The following is a 24,284-nucleotide window of genomic DNA, read 5'->3' on the forward strand; positions in this document are numbered from 1 at the left end:
GACAAATCTGTATTGCCGAATAAAGTCCCCCTCCTTCAACTTCTGTTTTCTGAATCAGTGGGGTCAAATAGTGCTGACACTGTCTTTGGGGCTATTTGGGGTCGGGGGATCTTAGTATAATCTCACATTCAATTCCAAGGAAAGTGAATTGGAATTGAAAGTGAGATTATACTAAGATCCCCCGACCCTATTTGGAGTTGGTATAGTGATTTTCATGAATTTACCACTCACCTGGACTAAGAGGGGGGGCTCTAGGCGCGCCTGAACACTCAAAAATTACACTCCAGTCAGGATACATAAATACATTCCGGAAAGGCTTCATATTCAATATGGCGTCCAAAATGGTGGCCGGGAGTTTAGCTACTGTCAAGGTATATACAAAACAAGGTACAGTCAGCCTAGGGGACAACATATATTGTATAATTATATATAAAATTGTGTTTTATACGTATAAACATACAAACATATAGCATTCAATACTAAGATATTAAAAATAGTAGACAGATTCATATATTAATATATACTTTAATTTTAACCATGCATGTACAAGGTACAGTGAGTAGGGTAGCCGTACTGCCATTTATAAACATACCTTATTAACTGCGAACAACAACAATCTGTCAATTGCACAATAATCATGTATACATGCTATTCAAATTGGACAGAATCATGATTTATTTTAAACATAAATGTGGAAAATGTTTTTCAGTTATTTAATGACATTTTTTAGAAAAATAATAATATATAGAAATGTTTTTCTATGTATATATATATTTTAATTGTCTAATCCCAGCAACAATTTTGCGGACCCCCTGTTGAAGACCTCTGCACTAGGACATTATGAGCACTTTAAACCTTTATACTGTATACATTAAAAATAGCCGATCTACATGCTCACAATGCGCCGTGATGCGACGCGTTGTGAGCTTGTAGATCTGCTATTTAAAAAAAGAAATCTTGAAATAAAATGTGAAATATTTGAAGATTTTTGAAACACTAACAACGCAAATCTGGTACGGGGCTCCCTGGCACAAAACATTTTCAGATGGGGACAAATACATAATTAATTTGGGGGTTCCTGACATCGAAATAATTGAGAACCACCGGTTAAAATAATTTTTAAATTGTGAAGCAAGCCCAAATAATCAACTACACTTGAGAAAAAAGCCCAAAAACGCAACCCGCAACAACCAATATTTACAAGCAACTTCACAGAAAAATAAGCCCAAAGTTGCTTATAATAAGCAGACATGGTAACACTGGTTTCTGACTCTGCAGTATCGTGTACATGTGCTCTTTAGATAGCTCAATAAACTTACTGTATTCAGTGTACTCATCGAAAAGCACAGCAGAAAATAATGTGTGATATGTCTTCTTTTATTTTCCAGAAGCAATTACTTTACAAAGGTCATTCAGAAATATATTTTGTTCATGAGCTGGTCCACCGGGCCTCCCTCCCCCGAACACGACTAATTGTATTCATTATTAACTCTCGATTCAAACCCCTAGACTACACGGTGGACAAAACAACAACAAAAAAACATCAAATATGACCTACAGTATGTACTTACTGTATGTAAGGGGTTGCACATAGTTTTTTTTTAGCACCCTTCCCAGATAATCAAGCGTACAACATTGGCAACATTGGAACTACGGCTTGTCAGACTAAGGAATTAAAGTAAAGTAAATGCCATACAATAAAATAAACATCACCAAATGGCATCACTAAAACAAGTAAAAACACACATAAGAGTAATGGAGGCAATGTACATTATAAAAATGCCTTGGTGTAAAAATATGCTTTCAGGAGGGATTTAAACGATCACACTGACTTTGTTGGCCTTAGATCCTCCAGTTTCGCTTTCAAAACCTTTGCATCATGCATGTCACACAAACAGAATGCGGCACACAACACCAATGGTTTTGATAATGTGGTTTGTGGAAGTTAAATGGGGCATTTGTGGATAGGACTCTATACTATACTATATACTATACTATACAGGCCATATACTGTATGGTACCAGCATATTGTTGTTGTTGGGCAGAAACCTTGTATCTCCATATTTCAACTTGTTTTTTTCATTAATCAATGCCCTACTTTGTCATACTACAGTAAACACAAAAGTAGCAAATCAGATCTACAAGCTCAAAACACGTCGCAAGACCATCTTAGACCTTTTCTAATCATCTTCTGTTTCTCGGATTCCCTCTTCTTCATCTCTTTTCTGGCTTGCTTGATGCCCTGACCTGGAAAGAAAGACAACAGGTAAACTTCCATGTCGTCACCTTTAAATAGGATTAAGCCATGTTTTGGCCTAAGTCACACTAGGGAGATAGGCCATTATACTAAAAGGGGAGGGAACAGCATGATCCTTTTCAATTAGGAGATAGGCGATTTTACCAGAGGTGGCCAGTGTCATGAGGAGCTGACTTAGGCAAAAATATAATTTTCCTCCAAAAATGACTTAGGCCATTAGTTTAGCAAGGTGACGATGTACTCCATCGCACAACGGCATCGCTTGCTGACAAGAACAGCTCTTGCATGCTATATGTGCCGCAACATAGGCTACTGTAGCGTGAAGTTCTGTTCTCGTCCGCAAGTGCCGCCATGATACCATGGAGCAAATTAAGTTTAAGAACAGATTAACTCATGGATCGAGGGATATATTTGTCATATTTACCAGCACTACATTGTTCTTCAGTTCACTGTACACTTGAGTTCAAATGACATGTCCAAATGAATCATAGATGTGTCAATGATGCTAACTTGTTGCTGAATTAGAACTAAAAAAAAAACATAGTAAAACATTATTTATGCCATCTAATGCAGTGGTTTTCAAAGTGGGCTCTGGGGGCCCCCAGTGTCAGGAATTGCCGGCACAGTGTTGGGATTTTGTTGTAAGTTGTTGCAAATGGTTGCAAGTTATTGCAACTCATTACAATGCAAATAATTGGTGTGGACTGGGCTTTAGAGATGTGTTTTGGCATTGTCTATGTTTACATATCGCGTCAGTGTCTTCTGTCTCCCAACCTTCTGATTATTGACACGTCCACATATGTCGTCACGGTTCAGATGAACCACCGATTTTGTGGTTCCCGTTCTGAATGAACTTTTAGAGTTAGAACCCTCGGAACTGGTTCAAAATTAGGCGGGAAGAAAGCACCGAACCGGTTCAACCCTGTCTCGCTCTTTATAAACATTGATAATACTCAATCAAAACTCTTAAAGGGCAAGAACACTTTGGTAGACGTTTGGGTTGTGAAGTTATAGCTTGCTCTGATGTAACTTCAAAAGTGGTCAAGAAGAGCAGGGAGACCAAATACAACCACCCCAATTGTAGTTATAGTAGTTATATTGTATTAACATACTCTGCCATACAGATTGGACAAAATCACTGTAATGTATAAACAGTACTGGGTTTTGTGATATTCTATATTGTCTGAATCAGCTTTGTTTGCGTTTGTTAACAGGCTAAAAAAATAATGTCACTAAAAAAAGAGTTTGACTTTGAGAGCTGTTTCACAAGTCAATGAGGAGCATATTTTGAATGATCAATTTCTAATTAATGGAGTGATTACTTTTTATTTCTTGTCCACCTTTGGAGTTACATCATGGCAAGGTAACTACACAACCCAAACCTCTACCAAAGTGTTCTTGCCATTTAGCATTAATAATTAATACTATCAATACTTTTAACTACTTAAAGTTCTATTATGTATTTTCTTTTGTGACTAAATTTTGATTTTGTCCGATCTATATGGCAGAGTATGTTAATACAATATAACTTATACAATTGTAGTGGTTGTATTTGGTCTCCCTGCTCTTCTATTGAGACATTTAGATCCTGTGTCTAGGTTGGACTGGACAAGACCTTTGTCGATCCTGCTGAATTTTGACCTGAAGGTCAAAATTCTATTTATCCGCAGAGCAAGCAGGCAGGCTCTATTAGCTCAGTGGTAAATATGTCAGCACTTTCACAGGAGACCAAGGTTCAAATCCGGGATAGAACAAGAAAGCTACATAATGCAGCTTTAACACAACTTAACACAATCTTAATTTTAACATTATTAATACTTAACACTACTAACATTCTAACTACTACATACTGGCTACCAACATAGCCAACCCACACTGTTTATTCAGGAAGAGCATTTTCTAGTTCAATTCACAATCTCATCGTTCTCCCTAGTCCATTTACCTTTGCAGATGAGTTCAAATAACATACTCACTTGATGGATGCTTTTTTGTTGTAAACGTCCCATGTTTCAGGAGCCCCCGGTCTTCTCTGGTTCGTGGATTCCCTCTTCTTGTTTGTCTCGTTGTCTCGTCTGGCTTGCTCGATGCCTTGCTCGATGCCTTGCTCGATGCCCTGGAGAGAAAGACAACTGGTAAGCTTCATGTACTGTATATTCCATCGCACAAGGACGTTGCTTGCTGACAAGAACAGATCTGCAATTCTGTTCTTGTCGGCAAGTGACGCCATCAATATTTCAAAAACATTTTAAAGAAATGCACGGAAGTACTTCCATGACCTAAGGGCAGCATGTATAGATAGATGGTGGAGAAATTGTCTCTATTTTAAGTTGAACGCAAAAAACACCCACCGCCATTTTTAAGATTATTAGAATAAGAACTATTCTAATAATATCTTACAGATTTTATTTTATCCAACGTGGTATTAGACCACCCAGTCATTAGACGACACTCATGCCCTCCTGTGGATCAACTAGGGATGCCCACATGGTTCAAGTTCTGCATGTGCAGAACACCCATTATGAGGACGGCCTGGGCATCAGGGGCGGTGTTACACTGGGGCTTCGGTGGATATAGTCACCAATGTTTTATCCAAAGCCACCAATAAATAAAACCGAAATAAAGTAACAAAAACTGAAAAAAAGTACAAAAATTCGGCAAAAAAACGCGTATGCGCACTTCGCCGTTACCTGGGGGGCTGAGCCCCCAACCTAGTAGAGAACTAGCACCGACCCTGCTGGGCATGACATTCAACTGCAACCGCAGGCTGTAGAGAGGGCAGGACCTTACCTCAGCAAGGGTCCTCTGGCTGAGGAAAATATCCCTACTGATAGATCTGGTCATCCTACACATAGACATATAAAGGTAGACGCCTCCTCCAGCTCTGCATCTGTATCTAAGGCGGCATTTTAGAGAAGGCAAGCTTCCGCGTGTGTCACAGAAGGGGGCGTTCGGTAGGCCAGTCAGAGGCATGTGGAGGCTGGTCCTTTCGTGCCTTTAAGAGGCAGCCGTGCAGCAACTACTCAGTTAGACGCACTTTGATTGGCCATTGGTCAACTGGCTGTGATTGGCGAGTAGTCACTTTGAGTGGCAGCGTGCCTCTTATATAATGGCGGCCCGTGATACAGGTCGCTCCAACGAACTGCAGAGGCCAATGAGGTATCTAGGTTTCTATATCTATGCTCCTACATGCCTGTATGGTACTTCCTGTGGTGCCTAGCCTAGGAGTTGCCTTGATCTCAAATCCCCGGGCTTAGACAACCAGGGCCCTATTTCACAAAAGGTGAATTAGAGCTAAAGCCTGGCTTTAACACCTAGCCTGGCTTAATTTAGCCAGGATTAGGGATGAATCGGTTTCATGAAAGCTGAATTATCTTGAAGATTAGTTTAGCCAGTTCACCCTGGCTAAGTTTAGCCAAGACTAGATTTCACGAAAGAGAATTGAAGCAAGCCTACCTTAGTTGCCAAGGCAATTTAGCTGTGAAGTTAGCCTGGTCAGGAGCAGGCTAACAGCCAAGCTTACTTAATCCAGTGCCTTGTTCTTCAAGTTTTTCCACAGTTAATTCAACACATGTGTTTGTATATGGACTCATTTTAATGACCGTGCATTCAAATAAAATGAAATCAATACAATAAGATATAAACAATTTAATTATATTACTAAAATAGTGTGTGACCATGAATCATAATTGTTTCATAATGACTCATGTGATATGTCATTGTCACTCTGTTAACACTATAGTTCATATAATATTAGTTACGGGTTTAAAAGAGCCTTTTCACTGAATGAGCTGCTGCAGTGCTGCTGTTCAGCCACAGAGAAGAACACTGCTTTCGTTTTGGGCTCCATGATTGGTCAAGTTCAAGGATTCTGCTATCGACTTTCATAGTCTTTTACAAGAATACGTGAAGCCTGGCTTTCCTATCCTGGCTCGACACAGCCTGGCTTGACAAGGCCTAGCTCGACAAAGTCGCTCCTTTTCAGCCTGGCTTGGCGTTCATGGAACGGAATAAACCAGGCTAAACGGACCCGACTTTGTCAAGCCTGGATTTGACTTAAGGCCAGGCTTATTTAATTCACCTTTCGTGAAATAGGGCCCTGGCAGTACCCGGAATGGGTCTCAAATATGAGGGAATAGGGAAGACTGTGTTTCCGTAGACTGCAGGGAGGAAACCCTCAGTGGTTCAACGGGCAGAACGGCGATACCAGCAAGCTTTGTGGACTAGATGTGATATAAAATGTAACATCCTCTGCACCCGGCAGTGGTGCAACATACTGTACACCATACCACCATACTACTACACCAGAGAGAAATGAAATTTCCCTCTTTCTATTTGATATAATTTCAACTAAAATCAAGAAAAAATATATATATAATTAACACAAGCCAAAAAACAAGGGCACTCTGAGGGGCATGAGGACATGGGCTCAAGGCCCCCCTTGGTTTCTACCTTCTCAATTGCCACCTGGACCTCAGTCACGTGAATGATATCCTGCTTCAGGTACCAATCTCGTTTGATCTGCACCTTGACTGCTTCAGGCAGGCGTGGGATCACGTAGGACAGGACAAATCTTGTCAGGTACACAATTTGCTGTAAAGGGATGGGTGGAATAGATGGTTCCATCAAATGGACTGACAGACAGGTAGACATACATACAGACAGACAGACAGACAGACAGACAGACAGACAGACAGACAGACAGACAGACAGACAGACAGACAGACAGACAGACAGACAGACAGACAGACAGACAGACAGACAGACAGACAGACGGTACAGTATGTAGGTAGGCAGGGGGCAGATAAATAGATTAACATGCAATAAAAGTAATACAAAAAAGTTTAAAAACAGTAATGAATTATTATTGTAGTATTATGTATTAATTAAAAATGTAAGTTATAGATTACAAAACAAACCGTTTCTACAACTGATTATTTTGACAGTAAAATAATACATTTTCAGCCTCAGACACATTGCTTCGGTGGCAGAGCATGTGAGCGGAGCGACCCCATTTTGACTGGAGTGCGGATTGCGTCCGGTGCCGCTCCTATACCACATGTTTGAGCATTACCGGTCTCATAGTCAGATACACAGTAAAGTCCTGCAACAGGAATGCACAACGCATCCTGGTCTTGTAAGATCCTGTGCATACTGTAATTCAATCTGAACAGATTACATTATTTACTCACCTCTACAACAACAATAAAAGCCAATCTGGCGGTGAGGACATGCCAGTAGTACTTATTGAACTCATACTGTCTTGGGTGTCCTGGTGGATAGCGGAAATCTCGGTACCTGACGGGGGACAACAATGTCTGTTACACCGAAACAGAATCCAGGAGAACCAGCTTAAGAAAACGGTGGCTACTGGCTAACAATAATGGTGATAATAGCAGATCTACAAGCTACAATGCATTACATCACGATGTGTTGTGAGCTTGTAGATCGGATAGGTCTTAACACTGAGTGCCAAACACAATAATTCTTGTGTTTGCAAATACAACCGTCGAGTGCCATAAACGAGAATTCTCGTGTTTGCAATTTTAATAAAAAAAATGTTCACAAGGGGCGCTCTAGTGCAATTTAGGAATCATCCTAGGTCCCTGTAAAATGGAATGGACGGATGTGACAAGGGCCCAAAAAACGTCCACTGAAATGTACTGTAGTGTATAAGTATGCAAAAATACAAATACTCAAGTACAGTTCCTCAAAAAAATTTACTTAAGACCAGTATTCACTGCTGGAATCAGTGAAAAATATCAGAAAAAATAAATAATCCATACCTGCAGGTGGTGCTGTTGGCGAACCAGTCTGGTGTGTTTGCTTGAGTGGGTTTGCTCTGCTTGGTGAAGTCTTCTATGTTGAACACAGACAGGGTGTTGTTGATGTATCCCTCCATGGTGTAGTGAGTGTGGTCTCCATACGGGTAGACAGAGAAAGACCAGTAATACACCAGGCGAGGGATCATGTCTGATGTGAAGGCGACAATCATCACCTGAGTGAGAGGGACATAGAAACCACAGGTGTGCAGTGCAGGATTAACGGAAGGTAGAGGTCTTCGCGTAAAGCATGTAACCCGAAATACCCGGGTTCCGATCCGGACCCGGCTCGGTCACGGGTCCATTCACAAGAAGTGACTCCGGGTCCGGGTCGGAACCGTTACTGTTTGTCTCGGGTCTCAGGGCTCCGACATTACTTTACCTGAGTTACCTCTTCTGATAGTTGTACTTGTTGACATGAAATAATAATCCTGTTTAGTGTTTCACTACCACGAACGTGAAAGACTACAGCGAAGCGTGTATTGACGGCGCTGATCAACACACGTTGAAAGGCTAGGATAAATATTTAGATATTAGCCAAAACCGGTCATTTATCATTGCAGCTGAAAAAGCCTCAGAACATGCAGAGAGACAACATTTTAGAGGTTTTTTTTTTTACATTTTATTATGAAAACTTGGACCTTAACTAATAATATATTTGTGTAAAAGAATATAAAATAAGTATTAAATGGATGGATTAAAATATAAATATATTTTTTTACAACACCTGAAGGAGTTGTCAACACTCACATTTGTTGCCACGGCCAGTGTTGTGATACCATGCAGGATGGGCATCCAGACTCTAATGTCCTGGACCTTATCTGGTACCATGCGGCGGAACTGGGAGGTGATCTTCCAGGCATCAATCCGGATCATGAACAGGTTGTTGAGCAGAGCCAGGACCGGAGCCAAGGGGAAGGCGGTCGCAAACATAGTCACAAAGCCAAACTGGATCACTAGGAGATGAGATGTGCACAACTCTAGCTGACTGTCTGAAGATACACACAGTCGCGCACGCACGCACGCACACACACACACACACACACACACACACACACACACACACACACACACACACACACACACACACACACACACACACACACACACACACAATTACATTTCCCATCACCTGGCTTACCCATCTCCAGGTATTCATTTAACAGTCCCAGTTGTTTGTTTTCCTCCAGCTGGTAGTCTTGTTCCCAGCGTGGAATGTTCTCTGGACCTGAGGCCACACTGTTGCAACTCCGACATTTCAAGCAATCAAGTAAAAACTTGATATAACTCCAACATCTCAAGTTCTTCACCCACCTCCAGAGGGGCCTAACAGACAGAGATGTTTCATGTACATTAGTAATTCAATGCTTTATCAAAGCAGCTTGTGATTGTACTTGTAGTTACGTACGGTAGCACAAACTCCTCGATGCTGGTCAAGATGGCATTCCCAGCCATGATGACAGCCAGCTTCAGGGTCAAATCCTGCATACAGCCCTGAGGTGCACACTGCAACACCAAGATACAGTAATAGTAACCGTGCAACTTGTTATGCTTAAATGTAGATATGTTTTGAAAGAAAGAAAGATCCCAGGGTGTACTAGTTCGTCTGTCCACCAGGAGGCATTACTCCCTCAGACTACGGGGTCTGATTCATAAACTTCCTCAGACATTCATCAGGAGCGTCACGTAACAAATATGACTAATGGACAGGATGACTAACTGTACCTCCTCATTTCTGATCTTTCCCAGGATATAAACAGGCTTTCCTGGGTGGCCAACCACCTTCCCCTTGATGAAGCCGATGTAGAAACAGGCTGAGAAGAAGGTAAAAAAATGAAAAAAGAACATCTTCAGGGTCAGACTGTTCTCGTACTCCGTCTTGGTCCGAGGGAACTCTGTTTTTAGGTAGAGCAGTGAAAATAGAATTATGCACTTGAACATTGCTCATTTGGTGTGTCTTGTATGTTGTTTATTTTGGCTATAATGTATGCTGTTTTATTGTATGTTGTTAAAAAAAATAAGGTTTAGACAGGTTGAAGGTTCAAGACAAATCCCCTCTTTGGAACAATGAAGACTTGAACCTGAATCCTTGAATCTACAATTGTGTTACTTTCCAATAACTTAAAAGTAGATTTCAAACTGTATTTAGTCCATCATTAGTGAAATTCACTCACTGCAATAATATACTGCAATAATAATGATACTGTCTCTAATTTTCTTCATATGTTGTTAAACTATCTTGCTTCTCATTTGGAAGTTTCTGTTTTAAATATACAAAAGCACTCTCACCAAAGTCTGTGATGTACACAGCCACCTTCCCATAAAATAATTTGATGACTTTCTTGAGGATCATGATGCAGAACAAGATGGTGACTGAGGCTTTGAAAGAGATGGCCATCTGCCTGTCTGCATATGTTGAAGTGGAGTTGGAGCTGCTGAGGGAGTTACTCAGTTGATCAGAGAAGGTGAAGAACACATGTAGACGAAATATGATGATAGCCATTACAGTGGCCGGGATCAATAGCAGCTGTTGGAGAAAAGAGGAGGTGATGTGCTGCATTATAGTAGGGGGCATTAAGCTAAAAAAAATTGCCAAATTGTTACGCGGCGGATAATAGCATGAGATTTTATACATATGTCATAGGTCATCCTAAAACATCCTAGAAGGGGTGCCCAAAAAAATCTTAAACAGGAAGTGCGTTATGGACAAAATTTAAAATGGCCACCTAAACTGTTGACCGTTGACTCAAAAGACACCAAAATAATCTCCAAAAAGCACACAATTTGGCACATATGTCCCTTGAGTCATCCTAAGACATCCTAGATAGTCCCCCCAGGAAAACGCGATTCCGCGATCGCAGAAATTACCGCAGATTTCAAGGCCATCCGTGGATTTCAAAGCCGTCCACGGATTACAAGGCATAGTGCAGAAAACAAGAAAGATCTCGGTAAAACTCCGCCGTATGGACAAGTATTCTCTTTCTGTGTCAGGGCAGTGCGAGCTGCTGCTAAACTCCCCCGTCCTCCCCCTCCTCTCACACACACAGGCACGTAGAGAGAGAAAGAGAGAGAGAGTGTAGTATATTTGATAACATAACATACATATTTATTAGCGTTATTTAACTTCACAAGTCTACAGTACAAGTAGGCTACAGAGAGAAGAAGTGGATTGAGTCAGAGAGAGGTGCCGGGTTGTCTGAGCGGGGTGTGGGTGCTCTTAGCATTTTCTTTGTCTTACCTGCAGGAGACAGAGGGCATGTCCCCCCCATTTCCCCCTTCCTGCCCTTTACAGTTGCAAATGTGGGGGCCGGGAGGTGGGGGGCTCACCTTTGAAGGCTGACACACCCATACATGTTACCTCCTCTTATTCAAAATGTGACCACTGCTATAAAGAATATGACATGTAAGCTTGTAGTGTGTGTGTGACAGTCAGTGGCCGGCAGGCTGACTGAGAGGACCTCAGGGTCCCCATAGGAAGCTGTTTGTACTTATGCAATAAATGGAAGCAACGAAACCTCACTAACTAGTGATGACTCCTTCATTCTACAACCATTCATTCTCATCTCTGGGACAACAAACTTATCTGCAATATGGCGTTGTTGGCAACTACAAAAGAAACCTTTAAGTCTGTGGTTTCCAGATACCACATTATGGCGTTGTCGGTAGTATATTTGATAACATAACATACATATTTATTAGCGTTATTTAACTTCACAAGTCTACAGTACAAGTAGGCTACAGAGAGAAGAAGTGGATTGAGTCAGAGAGAGGTGCCGGGTTGTCTGAGCGGGGTGTGGGTGCTCTTAGCATTTTCTTTGTCTTACCTGCAGGAGACAGAGGGCATGTCCCCCCCATTTCCCCCTTCCTGCCCTTTACAGTTGCAAATGTGGGGGCCGGGAGGTGGGGGGCTCACCTTTGAAGGCTGACACACCCATACATGTTACCTCCTCTTATTCAAAATGTGACCACTGCTATAAAGAATATGACATGTAAGCTTGTAGTGTGTGTGTGACAGTCAGTGGCCGGCAGGCTGACTGAGAGGACCTCAGGGTCCCCATAGGAAGCTGTTTGTACTTATGCAATAAATGGAAGCAACGAAACCTCACTAACTAGTGATGACTCCTTCATTCTACAACCATTCATTCTCATCTCTGGGACAACAAACTTATCTGCAATATGGCGTTGTTGGCAACTACAAAAGAAACCTTTAAGTCTGTGGTTTCCAGATACCACAAGAGAGAGAGAGAGAGAGAGAGAGAGAGGGGGAGAGAGAGTGCTGCGCAGAACTACAGCTAAATTTCAGAGCAAGTTAACATGGCTCGTTGACCCCAATTTGACCACTAGGCAATCAACACTGAACAGCACTAATTCATGACAGCTGTGATTCTTGTGTCTGTCCGTGCAGCTTAGATATCAAGTAATTCCCTGTAGAGGGACCCTCTCCCTCATGTTCAACTTCAAGTGTGACTTCTAAGTTCTACTTCTCCTCAAAAGGACAACTTTATTATTTCCCATCATGAACGACAAGCCTTATATTATTATTGCATTTGGCTATGTGCAATAACTGCAAGCCAATGTTCAGAGGCATTGTCAGTATTTGTCTTAATTTCTTTAATTCATATTTCTTTAGTCGCCAATAATTCAACTGTAAGCCAGTGTTTTGAGACATATTGTCTTGTATTGCTACAAAATAAATGGTAAAAATGCATTCTACATGCATAAATACAAAAATAATAATAAATACAAAATTATTGGATCGGTGATTGCTATCGGCCTGATCGGACCACCTCTGTGTTTTAGAATGGTATAACAATTAATTGTATCTATTTCATTATGGAATTTACTTGATTATTAAAACGTAATCTATTTTTGCTTGATAACTGGTTATTTCAGGTTGTTTTTTAACGCGCTACGCGCTTTCCTGGGGGGAATACCTAGAAGGGGTGCCCAAAGGAATCTGAAACAGGAAGTGAGTTATTGGCAAGAAAATGGCCGCCTAGTGTTGTCGATTGACTCAAAAGACAACTAAAGAATCTCATAAAAGCATACAATTTGGCACACATGTCCCTTGGGTCATCCTAAGACATCCCAGAAGGGGTGCCCAAAAAAATCTTAAACGGTAAGTGAGTTATTGACAAAAATTGAAAATGACCGCAGCTGCTATGACCAGTTTAGGTGGCCATTTTGATTTTTGTCCATATCTCACTTCCTGTTTAAGATTTTTTTGGGCACCCCTTCTAGGATGTTTTAGGATGACCCAAGGGACATCTGTATCAAATGTCATGCTATTATCTGCCGCGTAACGATTTTTCACATAATTCCCCCTACTATAGTAGTATACAGAGAAAGAGATGAACTAGCTTCATTATATGAAGCCGATCCCAGTGTGGATTTCGTTATGTATGCACAGAGAAAGAGATGAACTAGCTTCATTATATGAAGCCGATCCCAGTGTGGATTACGTTATGTACAGTATGCACGACAAAATGCTCAGTGTTAGTTTATCTCTAATGATATAGAAATTGACCTACTGTACATGATAAGAGTCCAATCTTGACAAAGAAATGTAATGTGGCCAGTCATGACTGACATTGCACTTTCAAGACTGTTGCAGTTCTTTAATGACACCTTATAGAAGTATTGTCAATTGAAAACTCTAGGTTACTAGAGTGATCCCGGTTCTTTGATATCATGAATCAGATGTCTCATTTACTGTATAAGTAACTGTTGCATCCCTGTTGCATTTTTACCAGTGTTTAGCAGTGTTTCGCTAGTAACCTTATAAGTTCAGTATCTGTCACTCGCTCATTGTCTCAATTATGGGTAGAGTTCATAAACTCCCATAATAGGGCATAGCAGTGGCGGCCATTTTCTGGTTCCACTTCAAAATAGTCAATGCATTTTTCCCATTGACATTTCCACAAATATTTATATCAATTCATTTAGGCCTAGAATCAAGCCATCAAGGGTCCTGGTGAATCATGACCATAACACATTTTTTTCTGTGATTTTTTTGTATTTTATATTTCATTATATGATATACTATATTTAATAAATACCCTTTGTTTTGCCATTTTCATTTTTTTTTACAGAATCAAACGTTTTATGGTCATGATTCACCAGGACCTTGGATGGCTTGATTCTAGGCTTAAAATAATTGATATAAATATTTTTGGAAATGTAACCCTACTTATCTCAAGTGCTTGACCTGCCAGCCTTGGAGGTCCATCCTCCTATTTGGAACTCACACTGAGGACTAGTACGTCCAACTAATAGAACCTTGTGAAATTCTAAGGCATGCAAGCACATGTGCCGCAGCACATCTGTACAATATGTCCTGGATAGTCACAGCCTAGAAAAGGGCCCAGGACAACCATTTCTCTAGTGGAATGTGCTCGCAAAACAGCAGGGACCTGCAGCCCCTTGCTGGAATATGATAAGACCATAGCTTTCACGATCCAGTGGGAGAGTCGCTTACTTATGGGGTTGCCAGTGTGAAGCTTAGCCCATAAAACAAAGAGCCTCCTCAGGCCCTTAGACTTGTTTATATACATACAGTATGTAGCCTACTCAATACCCTTACAGGGAAGAGTGAGTGTAGCCTTTGGTACTCCTGGAACGAGAAAGGAGGGGTTCTACCCTCCATAAAAGGGTTTTTGTGTACAAGAAAAGACACAGAGCAATGGTCTAACTCTGAAGAATACTCTGCACCAGCCATTTGTTAGGGTTTTCCAGCAGCGCATGGTGCTGTTACATTTGAAATGATAAATAAGAGTATAGCATCAACCTTACCCAGAACAGGACAGCCACTATTCCTAAGAAAACCAGAGCACGTTGTTTACAGGGTTCATGAGGCAGCATCTCTTGTTCCTGAAACATTGCAATACAATTACTGATAACATTGACTTATATTCTTGTTTTTTTTTTAAACAAAAGTGGATACAGAGACAAACATCTTAACTTGACCCTTGACAGGAAGAGAGACAATTTTTTTACATAGAGGCTATAATGTTGTAACAATCCAATGTAGACTTACCACGAGCAATGTCATTGTCGTCTTCAATGTCATTGAATGTTCAACCTTCATTGATGAAGGTTGAAGATAAGAAGAAGTAAAGCAAGCTACAGTAAATGATCGATTGGTTGGAGGCATTGGAATGGTACAGTATGCGTAATGGTTAGTAGTGAGTGTGTAGTTCCTTCAGTCTTGTACCGTCGGCTTTTTTGTATTTTCCAATTTGTTTGACCTGAATCAAATGGGCTATGGTCATGATTCATCATGTTGCAGGTTGGCTTGATTGCATATTTAAAACTCTCTAAGGATTTTCTGAAACGTCTATGGAGTAAATTAATTGGAAATTCTCTTCCAAAACCATGGGTGGTCATTGTTGAGCTCAACTGATATGATTTCATATGTCTCAGTGTGTTTGTTTAATTTCTCCTGAATGTTGATTGTTGAATGCAAATTTTTTCTGTTGTTGTATTGTGTTCATTAATGTTGTCGTGACGCCCTGTGACTGACACAGCCCTGGGTAGGCAACCCAGCCTGGTGGAGATCTGCGCTCTAAGGAGTGCACTTTTCTTGTTGTGACCTTGAAAAAACAAGGTGGCTCGCAACTCACTTCAAAATTCTCCAAGTCTTCATTCAGCAGCAGCAGCAAAAACGTTTCGACCATGCAGTCATTGTCAAGTTGTTCATGTGACCTACCTTTGTGACAGGGTTCTTCCAGGGGTAGCCAGGATGCTTACACTTGTACTCATATTCAGGACGAGGCGGTTCGTCCTGTTCCAGGAACTCCATGGTGCCCCACTTGTATTCCAGCTTTGCCTGGTACCGCTTCCAGAGCTCCAGGAACAATGTCACTAAAGCAAGGAAAAAGAAAGACAGCATTGAACGGACTGGGAGAGAAAACCATTGTCTGAATAACAGTAAGCTGCTATTCAGACATATATCACAAAAGGCTTGGAAATAAAATAGCTTGGACATGAAGGATGTCTAATTTAAGGGCCTCACCCCAGATTGTCATGAAAACAGCAAACATCAGGGTCCCATAGTTGTCAAATATAGAATGTATCTGAAAAGAAAAAGCAGCATAAAACAAATTAGAAACTGGAACTGATCTGTTTTATAATGATAATTCAACCAAAGCAGTGCGTGCTGATGGTTTTTGATACATCGCTGTGTAGCCTTATAGCCTACTTTCAGTGTGTGTGTACATGTCAGCCTCTCGTCTATCTAAACAAGCCAAACCACAACCACTTTCGTAACATTTTCAGAAAACAGCAAAAGGTTCCCCACAATTCAAGCGGCATGATTATTTTTATTGCATTCGGGATGAACACACATGAAAACAATTATGAAAACACTTTTTAAGCGATGTAAGTCTTTAATCAACAACATTGTTTATAATTATAATTCAACAGTGTTTGCAAAATTGTATCAGCATGGCACAACAGAAGATTTAGAAATATTTGTTTTATTTTTCTTTACGAAACATCATGAACTCACTTTAGAAGTTGCACACGTGCTGTTTAACTTCCAGTAGGGGCACTCTTTGTCACATTGGGGGCACATCACTATAGTCCCGCCTATCTCTGGATCACATACCTCTTTACTATCCAATAAGAGAGGAGAATGGTTAAACACTGTCCAATCACAAGAGGTAGAGGTTAAAGACTGCCCAGTTACAAGAGAGGTTAAACAGAATGAAATAAAGTAAACTCAGTGGTATTAAGACCTACAGGTGCTATAATTGCCAGTCAAACTAAATGCTTGCTGCATTTGCAGGACAGTTATGCAACATGGATAACCTGTTACTGCTACCATTGTAGGCTACAAATGAGGGACATTTACAATAGCTATACTTTTAATGTACATGATGGATAAAAGGTTGATTTAACAACATTAATTAACATAACTAATACTGTGTGATTTAATTATGGATTATAGTTCAACAATTCTGAACTGGTGATGTGAGATACTGAAATATGCACATGAACATATTCAAACTGTACCTCCAAGTGGTTGTTCCAAGAGTCATTAATCCATAAATGAAACAGAAGACGCCCACGATGGCAGCGAGGACCAGCATGTTTGTGTAAAATCCCAAGAAGGCAAAATATATGCCAGTTTTCTCCCCATGGTACATCCTGTGAACAGCATTAAAGTAATAATTATTAGGGATGGGACGATAAGTAACTCTGTGACTGTGACGATATTTGGCCCTCGACAACGATGATATCCCGATCCTGTGATAATCAGTGTATAGCAAGACATTTTTTTTACAATATTTCCTCAATAAAATCCTGTGCAAATTAAATTTACAGGAAAAGAACATGTAAAGCATGTGCTAAGCACAAAAAATGCTTAAACCTGGACAGTGCTTTCTTAAAAGGATCCCTGGCTAAAGCCTTCTATGCCTTTATACATTATAATTGCCCTTTGTAACAAAACATTCAAATGAAAAACACTGTTGATATTTCATTAGAAATAGATAATCTTTTACTCAAGGGAGCAATGCCCGTCGCAAGTTGATGATGTCATTTGTCCATGTGTGGTCCAGCCTTATGAAATGTATGGAATGTGCTAATAAAAAACAACTTAATACTTCCTAAGGTTAATTATCAAAACCATATTTTAAATAAGTTTTATTTGCACATGCATTCCAGTACAGTCCTTAGGGCTGGAGCACAGATGGACAAATGACATCATCAACTTGCGATGGGCGTTGTCCCCCTTGGGTAAAAGATTAACTGTTTCTAAAATAAATACAATATTTGAAATTTTTAGCCAGGGATTGTTTTGATAAAATATTGATATTTGCCATCCGTGTATCAATATTATACGAAAAGAGGGAGAGCAACGATATATTACAATATATTCTTTGTCCCACCCCTAATAATTATCTCTCTCAGTACTGGATAATGCCTACAATCAATGGTATATGAGGGCATTTCCACCATCAGAAACACAGGACATGATGTAAGAATTAGGAAATGGGCCCTGTGCAGTGTAAGGTAGTTCATAGGGTACATATTTGCCAGTCATGAGGTTGTTTATTAAGTGTATGAGATTGAGAAACACTCACACACTTTGGTACAAGCTAGAGTTGACATAGCAATTGGCAGAAACATCCCATTGGTGTGAATGGAGCTTCTGTGATTGAGAAAAGAGACCCATTACCTAATGAGATCAAGTGGTTGTGGCTTGTAGAAGTTTTTGAGATGAGCCCATTCTTGGTAGAGTTTAGACCTTTTGCTGGAGCCATTTTCGTTTGACTTGATGCTACCCTGAGTTGGGGGAAACACCAAACACTAAACATTAAAATTCCACTTTTAATATGGAGGCGATCTATAGAAGATTCTGAGAGTATAGATCCAGTAGATGGAGATGAACTCACTTGACAGCCACAAACAACAACAACAACAACAACAACAACAACAACTACTGAATGAATTATGAGTCAACACTCACATCATGAAGAGGAAAGGCATCCTTGTACACTCCATCGGCCAACAGCTTTGTGATGTCAGGATGATCACCACCTTCAGCATTGACCCTTAAGCTGAGGATGTAGGAAGCCTGCATCACATGAACAATACATTGAGAAGTGTGCTTAATATTAATGTTTAACAATTCAATGTTTCCCCCACTGTTTTACAGTGCTGTTTAACACTTAAATACCAACTACCTTGCACTATATACTTCACTGTATTGTAGTCTTTCACCACAGTGTTCTATAAAAGATTGTTTGCACTGCTTTGTTTCAGTTTCTCATGTGTTTTGACAACATGACAATGAAATGCATGAATTTGAACATATGCCACACTTATATTAGTATTAGACTGTTATTAAAGGAGAATACCGGACAAATTAAGTGTTGTCTTTGATGTCTCGTTACTCACCGACCGACGTGAAAAGTGGCATTCTTTTTTTCCATAGATTCCCGTGTCGTCATTTTTTAAACCCCCGTTGTCAGAATGGGAGCGCGTGGGTCAGGGAGATTCGTCTATTATAACCGAGGCAAAGTTGTTTTTCTCTCTACTCCTAGTCATTGTGGAGTCTCATGATAGTCAAACGAGTTAACACTGGTTGCTTGTTTCCAGAATCTGGCAACACGAGTTGCCAGGTTCTGGAAAGAAACAAGCATCCAGTGTTAACTCGTTCGCCATTGACGGTGGCCTCGCAGGAAATTTCAACGCACGTTTGACTATCATGAGACTCCACAATGACTAGGAGTAGAGAGAAAAACAACTTTGCCTCGGTTATAATAGACGAATCTCCCTGACCCACGCGCTCCCATTCTGACAACGGAGGGGGTTTAAAAAATGACGACACGGGAATCTATGGAAAAAAAGAACGCCACTTTTCACGTCGGTCGGTGAGTAACGAGACATCAAAGACAATACTTAATTTGTCCGGTATTCTCCTTTAAGGGTTCGAGGCCTATCAGGCTCGAAGCCTTATTGCATCTCTTGGCTTTCACTATTATTATTACGGGGCCAGGCTGCCAGCATGGCTCCGTTTTAATATTGGCATTATTACGGGGCCAGGCTGCCAGCATGGCTCCGTTTTGATATTGGCAGTATTCTGTTTCTTCTTCTGCCACTTTTCGCAGTTCTGGCTGAACCGTGCATACGCTTTTTACGAAACTCGGCCATATGATAGATGGTCATGAAAAACTATCAAGATAATAAATCTCACAATCTTTCGTCAAAAGGTGGCGCTATAGCACTCAATTGAAAATGCCAACTTTGAACAGGTACAACTCATGCCCTGTTTGACCTACAGCCATGAAACTTCAATACACATATGCGTCTCCTCATGCTGAACAACTTTCAAACTCTGACTTTTGACCTTTGACCTTTTGATCTCCCACCATTTTGAATTATATTAAAACTGTTAAAATCTCCTCCTGGGATTTTTGAGTAATCTGCACGAAACGTTTTACACATGAACTTTGGACCTATGCCGACAAAACGTTGGGGGCGGATTTTTTCTAAGTGAAAAAATGAAGCTTTAATGAGCCAATGAATATTGCAGTTGTATGACAATTATTCATCTGCCCCTAACACATACATGCAGACTCACATTTGTTTGAAAATTTGCAGTAATGTAGCGGGTCATTCCAAATATCACTGAAACCAATCTTACTCCAATTGGTCAAACGGGGGCGCAATAGCATTTTTTTTTAAATGCAAACTTTAAACAGGCAAAAGTCATGCCTCGTTTGGCCAACAGCCATTAAACCTGCTTACACATGTGCCTTGACTCATGAGGAACACATGTATCACGTTGACCAGTAAGCTCCGCCCTTAGATTGTCCGCAATTTTGAGCAGTTTGAAAAACACTTAAACCCAGGATTTTTCAGCTTTTTGCATGAAACTGTATCATCTCCTTTTTCACTAGTTCCGTCTGTTGGTCCAATGGCTTCTCGCTTGAGCGCGTGCCTCTAGCCCTCAAGGTCGCCAGTTCAAACCTCACTTGATGCAGACTTCATTAAAGTTGCATTGCACACAACATGATTGTGTCAATTAATGCATGTGCAATTTTTAAAAATAACCTGAAATGCTTATTTGAGAGGGTATGTTTTTGCAATGTATGACGTACTTCATTCTGAAAATAGCCGATCTACAATCTCAAAACTTTTCAGATAGCACCGTGTTTCTGAGCTTGTAGATCAGCTGCTTTCACTGGTTCACTTTTATCTTCAACAGACAACCTCAGCCTGGACAAAGCTATAGCACTATAGGTACTGTTGCAGCCTGTCAATCCGAAGGTTGAGAGTTTGATTCCTGTTAATGGCAATAGGTTTCCATTCTGCTTCCATCTCTCTTCAATCTATTCCGTTTCCATGTCTCGCTCTCTTCAATCTATTCCGTTTCCATGTCTCTTCAATCCTCTCTCTCTCTCTCTCTCTCTCTCTCTCTCTCTCTCTCTCTCTCCCCCCCCCCCCCCCACTGGCCCCATATTATTGCTGCTTGCAGCTATATTTGAGGTTTCGAGGCCTATCAGGCTCGAAGCCTCTTTGAAACACTAGGAATTCTTCCGCCGTTTTTGCAGTTCTGGCCTAACCGTGTGGTCACTTTTTACGAAACTCTGCAATATGGTAGAGGGCAATGCCAAACGGCCAAGGCCCGGAACTCACAACCATTGGCCAAAGGTTGGCGCTATAGCACTCAATTGAAAATGCCAACTTTGAACAGGTAGAGCTCATGCCCTGTTTGACCCACAGCCATGAAACTTATATACACACACATGCGTCTCCTCATGCCTAACAACTTCCGTGGTCTGACTTTTGACCTCTGACCTTTAGATCTCCCACCATTTTGAATTATATGAAAAGCAGTTAAAATCAAACTCCTCCTGGGATTTATGAGCAATCTGCACAAAACTTTTTACACATGAACTTTGGACCTATACCGACAGACGTGAGCAAGCGGATTTGTGAAAACGTTAAGCTTTTATGAGCCAATGAATATTGCAGTTTTATGAAAATTATTCGTCTGCCCCTAACACATACATGCAGACTCACATTTATTTGAAACTTTGCAATAATGTAGAGGGTCATTCCAATTATCACTGAAACTGAAAGGATCACTTACTCCAATTGGTGAAAGGGGGGCACTATAGCAATTTTTTGAATATGCAAACTTTAAACAGGCAGAAGTCATGCCTCGTTTGGCCGACAGCCGTGAAACTTGCTTACACATGTGCGTTGACTCATGAGGAACACATCTATCACTTTGACCAGTAAGCTCCGCCCGATTTTACGCCATATTGAGCAGTTAGAAAAACATTTAAACCAAGGATTTCTGAGCAATTTGCGTGAAACTGTGTCAAATGTGTGAGCTCCTTTTTCACCACTTCAGGTCTGTTGGTCCAATGGCTTGATTGCTTAATCATCTGCCTTGAAACCACAGGGTCGCTGTTTGGAGTCTCACCTCGTGCAGATTTCATTATAATTGCATTGCACACAACATGACTGTATCAATGAATACAGTGCAATTGTTAAAGATAACGTGAAATGCTCATTTGAGAGTAGTTATTTTCAATGTATGAAGTACTTCATTCCCCCTTTTATTTTGTTTTGTTGGATTCTCCTTTTTCACTGATCAAGGCTGTGGATTGAATAGCTCAATCAGTAAAATGTTGGTCTCATGTTCCGAAGGTCCCCGTTTCAAACCCCACTCTTTACAGTTTACATTTAAATTGCATTGTACAAAACAGGACCCTGTTAATTCAGACAATTTTTAAAAAATAACTTGAAATGCTTTTTTGAGAGTAGTTGTTTTTTATGTATGACATACTTTCTTGTGAAAATAGCCGATCTACAATCTCACAACTTTTCAGACAGCAACGCATTGTGAGCTTGTAGATCGACTATTTTCACTAGTTTCCATTCCGAGGAGACAAAAAAAATCTTTATTGGTAAATGTTTTGTGAACCAGTGATCTAGAGTAGTTAACGAAACAGAGGCTTGGTTCATAACGGACGGAAAAAGCTATACATATCAACAGACACCATCAGGGAGGCCATATCTCTAGCTCAATGAGAAGGAAGGCAGCCTGTGAATCCATAGGTCACTGGTTCGATCCCTGTCCCCAACAATGTGTTGAGGTGATCATCATTTGGAATTCTTAGTTTTACAATATTGTTTCTTGAGGTTAGGTCGTTGTTTTACTGAGGTTAAGGTTAGTGAGGGTGGGTGTAGAAAAGAGTCATCTAGTCAGCAACCTTCCCCCTATTCCCATGGATTAGATCCACCCCTCTCACCTGCTCTCACTCATCACCAATTACACTTGTCACAACTCATTAGTGGCCTGATGGCTCTTTCTTTGAAATAATGTGTAGTTTTTCAAATATTTAACTTTAAGCGGTAATGCCATTCTAGTGACGTCATAATACTGATGTCATTGTATTATGACCCTGCTATAACACTACTAACACTATCAATACTCAATACCAGCAACATTCTTTGCGATCCCACACTGTTTCTTCAGGAACAGTACTTTCTAGTTTATATTTATTATCAACCTTTTTTAACATTTTAAACTGTTAAAGCATTAAGCATTTTAGGACCAACTTAAGTGACAAATTTTCTACTAAAGGGATCTGAACCAGTTTGAGAATATGATGATAAGTATTTTGAATAGTCAATGTCATATTAAACAGATGTACCCACTAAATAACCTGAACCAGTGTGAGAGGGATAACATAAACTGGACTTCACCATCCTAATCCTCATGGACGGTGTGAAGGTCGCATCAGGTTCATTGAGGTCAATGTCGAAGTGATCCATCCGGTACTTCTCAAAGGGGACGGTGAAAGACTTCTTGGTGCTGAGGTCATTGCTCCGCAGCTTGATCCGGAGCCACTCAGCGCTTTCGCTGCTCAGGTCCTTGCTGGTCTTATCCTTGCTGGGCAGTTTGATGGGTAGCTTGATTTGGAGCTCCTCTGCGATTTTGCATAGCAACTCCCACGGCATGTGGATCTTCACAAACACAAGCAGCTTGTCACTCTGAAGGAAAATGGGTTGATATCAATTAGTGATTTCTGATAATATCATGTTCATGTAAATGCTTTTTTTTAATTACAAAGGATATGGGGCCATGTTGTAAGACTGACAACAAACATTTATTCCGATCTGAATCGGAATAAATCTTAATTAACCTTTTTTTTTTTTTGAGGGACCAAACCCTAAATGTTTTATAGGGACGTAAACCGATTAATTACAATCACCATTTTTGGTGTCAAGCTTAGAAGACGCTTCTAGGACCAGTTGCAAATTACAGACAGGCGGTTTTGAAGGAGGGTAGGGAGTCACACTTTTTAATGGCTATTGGTAAGGCATTCCACATTTTGGTGGCATAACAGTAGAAAGAATCAGACGGTCTTGGTATCGGGTGCATGCACCTTAATATGTGTTTGATTTTCGGTATAGGCCCCCTGGAGAAAAATACTGTTTTGATTCAGGTATTTGAGGAGAAAGCCATAAAGTTTTTTTGTCAATCTTCATCACCATCTTAAAAATGGCCACTTTGTGCAGACTGCCATGAACTTACTGGTTCTGTTTCCTCCAGGTCCATTCCCCACGTCTTCAGCATTTCTTCGTATTCCTCCTGGAGAGAGAGAAGATAGCACACATGAAGTGGTCTGAATGAGCCATATTTGTTTCTGAATCAATTAAATTTTTATTATAGTGCC

At 40.5% G+C, this 24,284-nt stretch overlaps 1 protein-coding gene across 1 annotated transcript; it reads right to left on the reverse strand.

Moving 5' to 3' along the window:
- Positions 1-570: 570 nt before the first annotated feature.
- Positions 571-23,411, reverse strand: LOC308081718 (anoctamin-6-like). Its single transcript, XM_080423336.1, has 18 exons — positions 23,311-23,411; positions 18,551-18,658; positions 18,260-18,366; positions 17,092-17,226; positions 16,586-16,691; positions 16,091-16,151; positions 15,785-15,939; positions 14,869-14,946; positions 10,366-10,603; positions 9,802-9,971; positions 9,485-9,582; positions 9,218-9,402; positions 8,827-9,032; positions 8,041-8,252; positions 7,447-7,552; positions 6,707-6,847; positions 4,231-4,370; positions 571-2,247 (listed from the first exon to the last, which is right to left on the reverse strand). The coding sequence occupies exons 1-18, from the start codon at positions 23,377-23,379 to the stop codon at positions 2,181-2,183; spliced, it is 2,382 nt and encodes a 793-aa protein (XP_080279462.1). The 5' UTR covers positions 23,380-23,411; the 3' UTR covers positions 571-2,180.
- Between the last annotated feature and the right edge of the window lie 873 nt (positions 23,412-24,284).

Source organism: Gymnoscopelus braueri (genome assembly GCF_963280865.1).
Source record: "Gymnoscopelus braueri genome assembly, chromosome: 3".
Classification (NCBI taxonomy): Eukaryota; Metazoa; Chordata; class Actinopteri; order Myctophiformes; family Myctophidae; genus Gymnoscopelus; species Gymnoscopelus braueri.

Excerpts from the sequence above, each read along its gene's own strand:
- LOC308081718 (XM_080423336.1), bottom strand. The coding sequence starts at position 23,379 with ATGGATCACTTCGACATTGACCTCAATGAACCTGATGCGACCTTCACA. Across the intron at positions 10,604-14,868 it reads TAGTGGCTGTCCTGTTCTGG|CTGCTATTGATCCCGGCCAC; the intron begins GTAAGGTTGATG and ends TTTCTCCAACAG. Across the intron at positions 8,253-8,826 it reads CACTGGCCGTGGCAACAAAT|GTGATGATTGTCGCCTTCAC; the intron begins GTGAGTGTTGAC and ends CCTCTCACTCAG.